We start from the raw sequence: 12,351 nt of genomic DNA, 5'->3' as shown, positions 1-12,351 counted from the left end.
CCTTCATAAGAGGGTAATTTTTAAAAGCATGGTGCATCCACATTAGGGCCTACAATGCAGCAGTTTTAAAAGCAAATCAATCTATTCACACTGACACTGCAAGAACTCCAAATACACTGTTAAATATCAAAAGAAAGTTACGGAACATAAGGTACCACGCAACACAGTTTATGTTCAGATTTTTATGTAGCTATGCTCATCTAGTATGTGATTGTAAATGCACAGAATAAAAACAAACGGTTAATTTACTTCTGAGGATGGGAGAAAGGCCTGGAGATGTGATGAAACCAAAGGGGACTCCTACTTCCTCGGCATTGTTTGAAATTTCAAGATGAAAATGTAACGATATAATAATTATGTCATTTTTATAACTCCCCCAAAAGTTAATGTGGCAATTTTAAAATTCATTAAACACATTTTCATTTAAAACACATTCATTTAATATGCATATATCTTCACATATCTTTATTTTATAAGGACTTGAATGTTTTTCAGCCTTATTAAAAATCATAAAAATGTCTTAAAGGTGGGAGTAGCAAGTCTGTTGCCATTCTGGTTTCTCAATGGAGGGACGTTCCTCCCTATGTTACTACAAGAAAACTTCAGCCTCAAGGCAGATACAATCTCTAATTCTAAACAAATCTTATGTTAAATTGTTGTGCTTGATCGGAATGTCCAGTGAAATACCAATATTACAAAACTCATCAAGAATCTTCTGGAAGGATTAGAGCTTCAGTGGAGAACCAGCCTTTTTACTGATAGCAACCCTTCCTTTGGGATCCTTTTTGAAAACCTCTGTACAGCTTTGCTCGGGAATAAATTGGAAAGTGCTCCATATCTCATTATAATGTCTTGGAAAGCGTCCGAAAATTGGGACCACCACAGCTTCCTGATAGACATATGATATTTGGTTATTGGAAAAGCCATCAAGACAAGATGGAATATAGTCACACGCCCAAAGATTGAAATTTCTTGAAACATGTTGCCTTTTTTCTGGGGGGATCTTCCTACGTCCCATGCCCTGTGGAAGAATTACAAGAAGATTAGGACAAATATATTCAAGGTAACACAGTTCTAAGGTCTTTCATAAAACCAGCTACATGACATCCTGTGTGGAAATGCACACTGTGACAACCATTTCCAGAGGTGTCCTTTACCAACCTGTCGAAGGCTATAAATCAACGCTCAAAACGGGCTGGTGTTATTTTATTATTGTTCTCGAAGCCTTCCACTCCGAGGGGACTGGACTTCTAGAGACATGGAGGGCAGAACCGGAAAGACCACAGCTGGAAACAGCCTATATTAACCAGTGTGGACTCCAAGGGACCCTAGGTACGTTCCCTGCGCCCAGGTGGCTCTTCAGTGTCTCCACCTGGGCTGCACCCCCAGCATTCGGCAGGACAGGTGGTTCTCACTTTGAGAGGTCTGAAGAGGTGGATTCTTTCCCATCCCAGAGGGTTCCCAACAAGGAAGCAGCACCTTTGGATCTTTGGCCACAGGCGTCCTCACTAACTCTCAGGACCTTACACATGACCCTGAGAATCACCGTGTATTCAAAATGGTGCTCATAACCAGGTGAAGACTAAGAAAACACTATGCTTAGACAAAAGACTAGAAGGAAATAGACATCAGATTGCCTAGGCTTTATGTTAGTAAAGTGAGGTTGTCCTTTCATAAGGGTGAGTATCACCTGCCAGAGTGGCAGATGGCATACTCAAATTAGGGTACTTTAAGGAGAGTTTAATAAAGGGGCTCTGTGTGGGGAGACCCCAGGAAACAGTGCACTGGCTCTGTGTGCGAGAGGCTTGGGGAGGATTGGAGTTCACACGGGTCAGCCCCCAGGCCCACGGCAGAGAGAAAAGCGGAGAGTGGCTCTGGAGGGACAAAGGAAAGATGCTGGTCACACCTTTCTAAAAAATCTCTTGCAGATACTCCAGAAAAATAAATACATAAAAGGAAGGGATGAAATGAATAAGGAAAGAGCTACAAGGAAAGTAACAAATAAAGCTTGTAAGTCCAAATACTTGCTGACAATGTGACTATGAAATATACTGAAACTTTAAGACTCCACAAGAAGATAAATAGGAAATAAAGAAGGAGGGACAGAGGGGAAACGTGGGGAGAAACAAGCCAAGAGCCGGGAGGTGAGTCACCAACCTGGAACTGAAATTTCAGGATTTCAACTTGACTAGAGAAGTGAGGGCCACTTGACATTATCCCATGAGAATGACACCTCCATGAGTTGCGGAGCACAGACTCCCCCAATACAAGGACCCCCAGAACAGGCAGTGACAGAAGTAAGCACTCTGAAGGACGACCTTATTCTTGAGGAAAAGCTATAGATATTAATTTTTTATTCATAGAGTAATACATTGTTAATATATTTCTTAAACATTTATACTTAAGGGTAACCACTAGTGGCAGGATATCGATGAAAAACAGAGTGAGCAAATAAATTCAATCTAGCAAAGTTGGGGGGAGGCATAACATACAAACATGACAAATAGGAAACATAAAATGAGATGGCAAAAATAAAACCAAAAACAAATTATCATGATAATGTGACTGGGCTAAATTCTTATGTAAAGGATGACTTCTGAATTTTTAAAAACCATGTTCTGTTTTGTTTATAATAAAAAGCAAACCCAAAACAAAATGACTACAAAGTATAAAGACAAAGGAATGGACCATAATATAAGGAACAAATGTTAACAACAAGACATTAATATCTATGCTAATTAATATCAGTGCTAATGTCACAATATAGAATTAATGGTTACATGAATTGGTTACATGCATTAAAGCATATAAAGAGGGTCACTTCACATTGATAAATAACAAAAGCCACTAAGAAATTAAAATAATAATGAATTTTTATGCAGAAAGATATGGTATTCAATCATATGAGGCAAAAATTATTTAGAAACTCAAGGATAGTCTTAGAAGGAGAAATTGACATCTCAAGACCAATATTAAGAAAAGTACATGAAGGTATAAATAACATGATTAACAGTCCTGCATTAATGAAGATGAAGAACTTTGTAACCAACAGATGGGGAATATAGATTCTTTCTCAACACCCATGAAGCACTTGTTAATATGAATCATATACAAGATAACAAAGATAATCTTTATAATTCAAAAAGTAGAAATCACAGATTGCATTCTTTAAAACTTACTATAACCCATAGAACCAGATATTTTCAATAAAACGATGGTCTTTAAAAATTCTAGCCATATAGAAAATTCAAAACATTCTTGTAAAGTATTTTTAGTTAAAAAAGAAATCAAAAATTAAATCATAAACTATTTTGGAAACAAATGATAATGAGATCCTAGTTAGAAAAACCTTTGGGATGTAGCCAAAGCAATAATCTGAGACATATTCAAAGATTTCATGAATTAAATAATGAAACAGTTGCAAATATATGAACTAAACATTCAACTGAAAAAGATTTAAAAGAACTGCAAAATAAGAGTATTTTAAAAAATATTACACCAATTAATTTCAAATGAAATAAGTAAATTTTAGGCAAACACGTATTAGCAAAATCTGCTCAAGAAGAGCTAGAAAGTTTGAATAGATTAATCATGATGCGAGAAAAAAGATATCAAACCCAAATAGATTTACAAGAAATTCTATCTAATCTTCACTAAACTGAAAATCCATACATTATATATAAACTATTTCAGAACATAGAGAAAGTTGGAAAGCTTCCAATGCTTTCTGTGAGACTAGCAAAAACTTCTGGTAAAATACATGCGGTTCAATCCTATTTATATCATTAACAAGATATACACTTATATATGTATGTTTGCATATGAATTGCAAAAATTCTCAAACTTTACCCACCAAGCCATTATCAGAGAATCATCAAGGTGAGATTGTGAGGAGGGAAAACAAGAGTGCAAATTTAATTTTGTATAATTCTGTATTATTTGAACATTTTAAAGGACTTAGGTTACTTTGGTAGCTTACAAAATCATTTTAAACATTCCATTTAGAGAAGCAGGCAGAGTGCATATTCTGGTTCTGTATTCTATACTCTGCAGAGGCAAACCAGATATTTTAAAATTAAACCGCTTTAATTTGGCTTAGATATTGTATCCTAGAGGAGAGGGTAGCTTTGGGCAAATCGTTTCACTTCGCTGGTTCTCAGTTTTCTCACCTCTAGATTGGGGATGATAAAAGAGTAACTAACCAATAGGGTTGTTGTGACTACGTAATAAGTGAAATAATATGCGGAGACAGCATATGGCACCTGCTTGACAAAGGGTGGGTGCTGTTAACATCCTCCTCATCACCATCACCGACTTTCAGGTTTGGTGTGAGGCTTCTCAGAGATCAACAGATACAACTCTCCACCTGTGAACGAACCCTGCCCTGTCCAGCTCCATAGCCCCCAGCCACATGTGTTTTTGAGCACATGAAGCATGGCTCTTCCAAATTCAGAGGTACCTTAAGTGTGAAATAGAAACTGGATTTAGACTTAGTTTGGGGAATGTAAAACATCTCATTAATAATTTTTAATTGATGACATGTTGAATTGATCATTTGGGGCATGACTGGATTAGATAAAATATATAAAAATTGATTTCCCCTGTTTGTACTTAACGTGGTTACTGGGAATTTAAAATTGCATATATGGACTGTAATATATTTCCATTGCACAGTGCTGTGTTAAGCCACCACTAAGAAGAGCAGTCATTGTCTCCAATGATGGGGGATCCACCACCTCTAGAGGAAAGACAACTCCAGTTATCAGAAAGTCCTTCTTTATGTTATGTAAGCTCTCCATCCCTTTGATCCGTCCTCGTGGTCCTGGCTCTGCCAGCAGACACACACATAGGCAATCCCTCTTTCCCACGACATCGTCACAAGAAGAAAGCTCACTAATGAGACAGCTGAGGGGAAGGCCCTTTGGGAAGCATGACGTGCACAAAAACCTAACCAGGAGGCTGTTGCAACTTTGAAAGCTGCATGGAACTCTGGGAGCTTCATGCATTTTTTTTTTTAACCTGTAACCTTCTGAGGCTTTCATTTTGACCTTGTTCCAATTTTGAGGTCCGTCCTCTATCTTCAGCACATCTTGGAAAATTAAGAGCTCCAATGTCCCTCCCTATTTGATTAGTAATTTGGAGAGAAATACTCACAGAGTCAAAGAAGTGTCCAAAATTCTGACAGCTGTACCGATTGTCGTGTACGGAGAAGGGGAAGTTATTATTGACAGCTTGCTGGGAAAGTGGAAGGGGAGAGACGAAAAGCACACATCAGAACGCCAGCATGCTTTCAGAGCCGGCCTACGGGGCGGAAGGCAGACGGAGGAGCAGGTGGCCTAGACGTGAGAGCTAAGCCGTCACCGCGGATGCAGCAAACAGCAAGCCGGTGAGGTCAGAGGAGTGCACGTCAGCTCACGGCTGGGAAACACAACCTCACTGCCAGCTTGCTAGCAATCATAAAACTTCTTTTTCAAAACACCTTCTTTGGAGGCAAGGAAGGAAAAGTTTACAGGCTCATGGAATTGAAGGCTGGAAAGGAGTTCTGAGGCCACGGAGGCCCACGTCTTCATCTGGCCAGGAAGGGTCCTAGAGAGCCAGAGCGCTGGCGCCGCTGCCTGGTGAGTCGGCGAAGTGTGAAGTCAATGCCTGCTTCTCCTTGGGCCACTTCAGGCCCCTGAAGCTGCTCACGCACTGGCCTGGGAGGCAGAGCGTGCGTGTGAATGGTCTGTGAGCGGTAACCAGGGGTGTTGCTTCTTGCCTATACACGGGCCTAACCTGATACCATGTTTCCCCGAAAATAAGACCTAGCCGGACCATCAGCTCTAATGCGTCTTTTAGAGCAAAAATTAATATAAGACCCTGTCTTATTTTAATATAAGACCTGGTATAATATAGTATAATACCGGGTCTTATATTAATTTTTGCTCCAAAAGATGCATTAGAGCTGATGGTCCGGCTAGGTCTTATTTTCAGGGAAACACAGTCGTCTGGACCAGGGGGTAGCTCCTTCTAGAGAGTACCCAGGGGGTCAGAGTGACCGGGGTGGGGATGCTACCAGGAATGGTGAATAAGCAGTTCCTTCCAAGGCAGAATTATCTGGCCCCAAATGCCAGTGGTGCCGTCCCCTTGGAGAGCTGTGGGGGCGTGTGCCCGTGGCCCGTGCTCTGGACTCACCTTCTCCCGGGCTTTGTAGATTGGCGGTAGTTTCCTCTCTATTTGCTGAGAGAAATGTGGGTGGCGGGGCTCTTTTAACATAGCACTGGTGATGGATTCCCATGTCTTCTGCGTTAGTCCAATGTGGGGGAACTAGAAAAACAGCACACGCCTTGATTAAAACCAGACGCATCTGACTTCTAAGCCAAGTATCAGGGCTTCCTCTGTAAAGTGATTAAAATGCAATTTGGGTGCTTCTGGCATGCAGTGGAAATGGCATAATGTTAAGTATTCTTTCCAAGACAAAAACTAGTGTAACGGCTCAAGGCCATTACTGTTGGCTGTTTCAAGTTACCTGGGCCACCCCTGCTGTGCTGGAGCCTGGTGAAGAGGGTGTGGCCCAGTGAAAGGGAGCTGATGACCTCTGAGAAGACACAGATGTGTTATCTGAGATCGTGTTCTCCTCATAATAGGGGCCAAAGATCCAGCCCAGGTCGACAGGGGTGAGCCAACCTCCTGCAGGTATGAGGTAGAGCCTAAGACACATGGAAGTTAAGCAGTGAAGGGGCCCAGGTGACTCTTCAATGAGAATATTGGGTAGTAAAGAGTGGGGATATTCTTAGAGGGGCTAGAGGGACTTGGTGTCTCCCCATGAAGGGGAGGGAAGGAAACGGGACCAGGTGGAGGGAAGTGGTCCCAACAAAGGCCTCAACCACCCCAGAGCACAGAAAGCTCTGGATAAGGGATGGCCTCTCAGAGTTGTCCTGAGTTGGGGCAAGATGGCTAGGCCTTTGTGTGCCCTCATTGATCAGTCACTAGGTGTGGGCTGCCCAGGAAGAGGGGGGGACCTGAGGGAGGCAGCTCTCCTCCAGGTGGGCTGACCACTCAGGGCTGCGCTCTCAGTAGCTGGGGGAAGGAGTCCTTCATTCCTGGAGGAGGATGTGGGAGCCACTGTAGCTCACCCCAGTTGTATTTAAATAGCACCTCTTAAAAGCCAGCCCAACAAAGTGGGCTTTGACCTAGGGATCTTTAGGAGAGAATTATGAGTGAAAACTAAAATACGAACAAAACTCAAGACCCCAGCTCTTGGTGAAACTTCCCACAAAGGGAGGAAGCATAATATGGTGGGTGGGTCACAGACTGTACACTCAGAGTCCTGAGTCTGGTCCCAGCTCTCTCTCCTGTGAGGGAGCCTCATATAAGAGACTGAACTTTTCCAAGCCCCAGTTTCTTTGTCCATAAAATGGGAATAATAATGATAATACCGACTCGGTAGGGTAGATGTGATTAGAAGAGAAAATGTATACACTCAGTGCTCAATAACTGTTAGCAGGGTCTATTTTTGCTCACAGCTGTCCCCTCCTTTGTCCCCACACCCATTGCCATGGCCTCAGGCAGGTCCTTCTTCCTTCTCTTTTGAATTATTATATCAGCCCACGCTGCCATTCTCTCTCATTCCTTCTCAAGTCACAATATAACTGTATGTTCAGGTGGCTTATGTTTCGCGTCAGCACAAGAGTGTGTTTAGTATGTTACTATTTATGTAAAAAGGTGGGGAGATTAGAGTATATATGTTGTACACTTGGGGCGTTCTCAGTGGTGGTGAGAAGCAGCGGGCTAGATGCCACATAGCAACGGAGGGATCTTTTAAACACAGTGCTGGGTGGAAAAAAGAAGAAACAGAATGGGATCTGTAAACTGACACCATTTCTGTAAATAAATAACCCATGTACACAAAACAACAATACACAATTTACCAGAACATACCCAAATAGGACTCTCATTAAACACATCTCTCTGGCTCCTGCGGGATGAGGAATGGGGACAGCGTGATGAAACGACCACACCAACCATCATGCCGTCCGGCACCCGGGCTCGGGCTCTCGGAGGGAAGTGGCCACAGGGTCCCCTTGGAGGGGGGCAGGGTCACGGAAGCAGAAAGCCTTGCTTTTCAGGATGGTTTCCCACCACTTAAATGTTACTTAGTAACTGCGTCTCTGACATGGTCTTTATCCACAACAAAAGTGAGCGTATTTGTTTCCGATTGGAGCTGTAATACACACTCATGGTTTTAAAAAATTCAAACAATAATAAAAAATTTAAAAAGCATATGGGAGAAAGTATAATTCCCCTGAAATCATATCACTCTTTCCTCTTAACTCTTGGGTGACCATCTTTTTCATAGATCCCTACATGACTCTATATATATGTATAATTTTGCACACATAGGATCATATTATAAATGTGATTTCTAAAAATTATAAATAGCTTTTCACAGTCACTTCCGGTTACTTATTCCTTCCCCTTCCTGTCATCCCCGCTGCCACTCCAGGTAACAATATCAACAACTGAGTGTTCATGTGATCACATACGAAATCAACTGTACCTGCAGGGGCAACTTACATTGCTTTACAAAAACCGGACCATGTGCCACATACTATTTTTCACCTCGCTTTTCTCACTTAATATAGCCTAAAAAGTTTCAAAGTCAACTTACATATTTCTAATATTTTTAAACAATTATTTTTTTAAGTAAATATAAATAACACAAAGGGCTTCCAAACTCAGAGCCTTTCCCGTCTCCCCCCTCCGGTCTGACCGGTCAGCCTCCTGTCGGGGCAGCTGTGGACATCAGGCCGGGAAGGAGAGCTGTTCTAGGGTCAGGAACGACCCCTCTCACCAGCTACCTGACAACTGACTTGACTTAATTTGTATTCTCAGAGTGCATGGACTGAATCAGTGTAAAAAAAAATGGTTCTAGCATTTTAATTTTATTCTTTTAAAATATATATTTAATGGCTATACCATGATAGCTGTGAAATAAACCCTTCTGTTAGATATTGTAACCGTGAAATATAGCTTTTTAACTAGTTAGTGGTGAAAATTTTGCTGCATTCAATCACTCAGCGACTGAAATATTAAATAGGAAGGTGACAGTGTGTGGAAAAGCCTTTCCTACCCGGCAACAGCCAGATTACAGCCAGCAAGGTCAACTGCAAAATGACTGTCACTTCTAATGTGGCAATTACTGTCCTCCCAAATGGGCTGCGGCTGACTCGAAGCCAACAATTTCTTTAATTTTCCCAACTCGTCTACAAGTCACTTTGGGAAACTCCAGGATCCTCTGTACTCCTTTCATGCTCTTAGGTCCTGGCAGCAGAAAGGACCCACACCCAGGGCTAAAGTCGGATACTGGGAGACCGTGTCTCTCTCCAGCTAAACCCAGCCCTGGGCACATTCCTGGGATTGCAATAGGAGATGAAATGTTCATTCTCGCTTCCTCTCTTGCACAGAACCCTGACTTTGTTTGGGGTAGCAATGTGGCCGGTTAAAAACACCTCCCCAAACTTCTCTACAGCTAAATTGGACAATGGACTGCGGGGTGGGGCTCCTGGGAGAGCTGTTGCTTCCCCACAGGAAGGGGCAGACTTGATTGGCAGGTGCCTTCTGCCTTTGTGCCCTTTGCCCGTCCCCTCATTTACCTGTCTGAGCTGAATATCCCCACATGAAGGATGTCGGAAAAGGCTGAAAGGAACCTGGCCTCTGACGATTCCCTAGAACATACATACCAGCCCGGAACTGCCTGCTTCTGGATTTACTGATACTTGAGAAATACAAACCCCCATTTGGTTAAGGCACTGTAGTCAGCTTTGCACAATATTCAGTCAAACACAATCCTAACTGATATTGTAGGTTTTAGAAAGAGGCAAAGCTACTTAGTGTGAGAAGCTTACATTTCTCCCTTCATAACTGATTAGCGTTATGTAGTTCACACTATTTCCCATTTTACTTTAGCTGCCAGGGAACTCAGAGTCAAATTTGACGCCCAAATGCTACCATGCAGGCCATATGGGCTCTGTGCGTGTGTGTGTGCGTGTGTGTGTGTGTGAGTGTTACATATTTTCCCATTCTCAGCCTCTTATTCTAAAGTATATTTAAACTGGTTCTGAATTTTTATTTTATTTATACTTTACTATTTTACTGTGAATATTTTCCACACATTAAATCTCTGTGGAATGAAGCAGGATGTAGAAGAAAGAATGTGTGTATGTGTGTGTGTGTGTATATACACACATACACAGAGCGACAAGGCTAGGACCTCACACTTACAGGTGCAGCAAATGTTTCTTAGACGTGGCAGAAGCGTGATGACCCCACCGGGCTTTGTAAGTGATCTCATAAGAGAGGGGTCTAAGGAAGAGTGTGAAGCTGAAAAGGTCACGTTTTCAAACGATCAAGATAGGGAAATGATGCATTTCTGCACTCCTGCCCTTTCCCAGTCCGGTGGGGCTAAAGGCGTCAGATCAGAGGCCAATCAGAACTTGTTTTGAGTTTCCTTGTATAACACACATTCCTTCAAAGGCTTTTGGAGAACCTCCTGGGCACCAGGTCCTAGTCTAGGCACGTGGGATACAATCAGTGAATAAACAGGACAAAGGATCCCATCCCCTGTGACGCTTATATTCTAGCAGAGGGAGAAAACAATACACATCAGATACTAAATTATACAGGACGTTAGAAGATAGATGCTTTGGGGGAGAAAAGCAGGTTAGGCAGCAGTACTGCGTCGTGGGCACTCCTGAGGTGCCAGTGTGCGGAGCGTTTCGCACACATATCTCATTTAATTCTCCCAAGAATGCTATGCGAGCCCCATTTCATAGATGGAGGAACCAAGGCTCAGCAAAGTGATTTATGAAGTCATGCCACGGCAAGCAGCAGAACTGGGGCGGGGATCAGGTCGGGACCCCTGCCCGCACCTGCGTGGTGCGAGAAAGGTAAAAGAGGGCACCATCTTTCTTACCCATCTTCCGTCCTTGTCGAAAGGTGGCTTGAAGCGTCTCCCTTTGGCCATTTTCTGCGGGAACTGCGGGTGGATGAGGTTGGCTCCCTCACCTCTCTGTTACCTCGTAAGTCCTACACATTTGGGAGCCACTCCTCCTGGTTCCTGATCTTTAATTCCCAGCCTCTACCAGATGGGACATCAGTGCCTGCTGTCGTCATAGAATCAAGGCCGCCCATCACAATGGGGGCTGGGGGGAGGGGGTTTTCTAAGCTCTCTGAGTGTTCCCACCGCTGGTTCCTCGCAGCGGCTGCTCCCCAATGTATGAGGCAGAGAGCCAGCAGGTCCCAGCTGAGGAAGCCCCATAAACAGGTCAGGCAGGTGAGGGCCAGGTTGTCGTAATGGCAAACACTTATTACCCTCTGAATCCTTGAACCAATAATATTTGAGTCAAATGTTCCCATGGTAACCACTTGCCCCAACCTTTTAGTTTTCAGAGGAGTAAACGGAATCTGGGCTGGGGTTGACCTTGCCAATGTTGCTGGCATTGCTACGCCCATGACCTCAGCCTCTCTCCGTGCTCCTTGCATGGCCTCCTCTGTGTCCCAGTTAAGACTCATTGTCCTGGAGAGGACACACTCACTACTCACTCACCTACCTGCACACCACTGAGGCCAGAGGAAGTAACATCCATGGAAGATTATGACAGGCCAGGTGCTGTGCTAACTAAACACCTTCCCATGTTTTCATTTTATTTCTTTGCCACGACAACCTTCGGCGTTTATAACTGAGAAAACATGGTCAGTAACCAATGGGTGGGGCAGCAGGTCAAAGGAAAGCTGCAGAGCGCTCGAGTGTCCCCAAGGGCCACGCGGCCTTCCCTGCTGACATACCGTCCCACCTCACTTCTACTTAGTGAGGTGCTGTCTGCTTCTCTTTCCTTCTCCTTTTTAAATGCTGTGTCTTGACAATTTTCTTGGCTATTCCACGTGAGAATCAAAGTAAACATCTACAGGAGACTCTGTCCCGCTCTCTCTTTTGCTAAGAAATTGTGTCCCCATCCCGCTCCTTCCCTAATCATTGACCCGGGTGTTCTAACAAGAGTTGCCACGTTAGTGACAGTGGGACCGTCTCCTCCGGCCAGCACTGACAGGCTCCAGAGAGCGGGGCTCCCAGAGGTAATGCCTGAGGTGGAACAGTTCTCTCGCTACCTCAGGCCAAAAGTCACACGGTAAGGAGGTAGGAGGAAAAGGTGGTGGCAGCCGCCAGGTACTGGCGAGCCGCTGTCCCAGCTCTAGACAAGCAACCTTGTTATGAGAGAAAAGTGAACCCTGCTGGGTTTCTGCCACCTGTTGGCAACCCCTCCGAGATGAGGCCCTTTCCCCGTGTCTCAATGTGCTGCTAGCCCCCGGAGGCAG

At 43.7% G+C, this 12,351-nt stretch overlaps 1 protein-coding gene across 1 annotated transcript; it reads right to left on the bottom strand.

The window, feature by feature from the left end:
* Positions 1-549: 549 nt before the first annotated feature.
* Positions 550-11,005, bottom strand: TEX36 (testis expressed 36). Its single transcript, XM_019742159.3, has 4 exons — positions 10,955-11,005; positions 6,175-6,306; positions 5,155-5,235; positions 550-1,021 (listed from the first exon to the last, which is right to left on the bottom strand). Exons 1-4 carry the CDS (start codon positions 11,003-11,005, stop codon positions 725-727), a joined length of 561 nt encoding a protein of 186 aa, XP_019597718.1. The 3' UTR covers positions 550-724.
* Between the last annotated feature and the right edge of the window lie 1,346 nt (positions 11,006-12,351).

Source organism: Rhinolophus sinicus, chromosome 15, assembly GCF_057876585.1.
Source record: "Rhinolophus sinicus isolate RSI-liver-muscle chromosome 15, RSI-T2T, whole genome shotgun sequence".
NCBI classification, from domain to species: domain Eukaryota; kingdom Metazoa; phylum Chordata; class Mammalia; order Chiroptera; family Rhinolophidae; genus Rhinolophus; species Rhinolophus sinicus.
The sequence above is the reverse complement of the archived record's forward strand: the minus strand, read 5'-3'. Positions and strand labels throughout refer to the sequence as shown.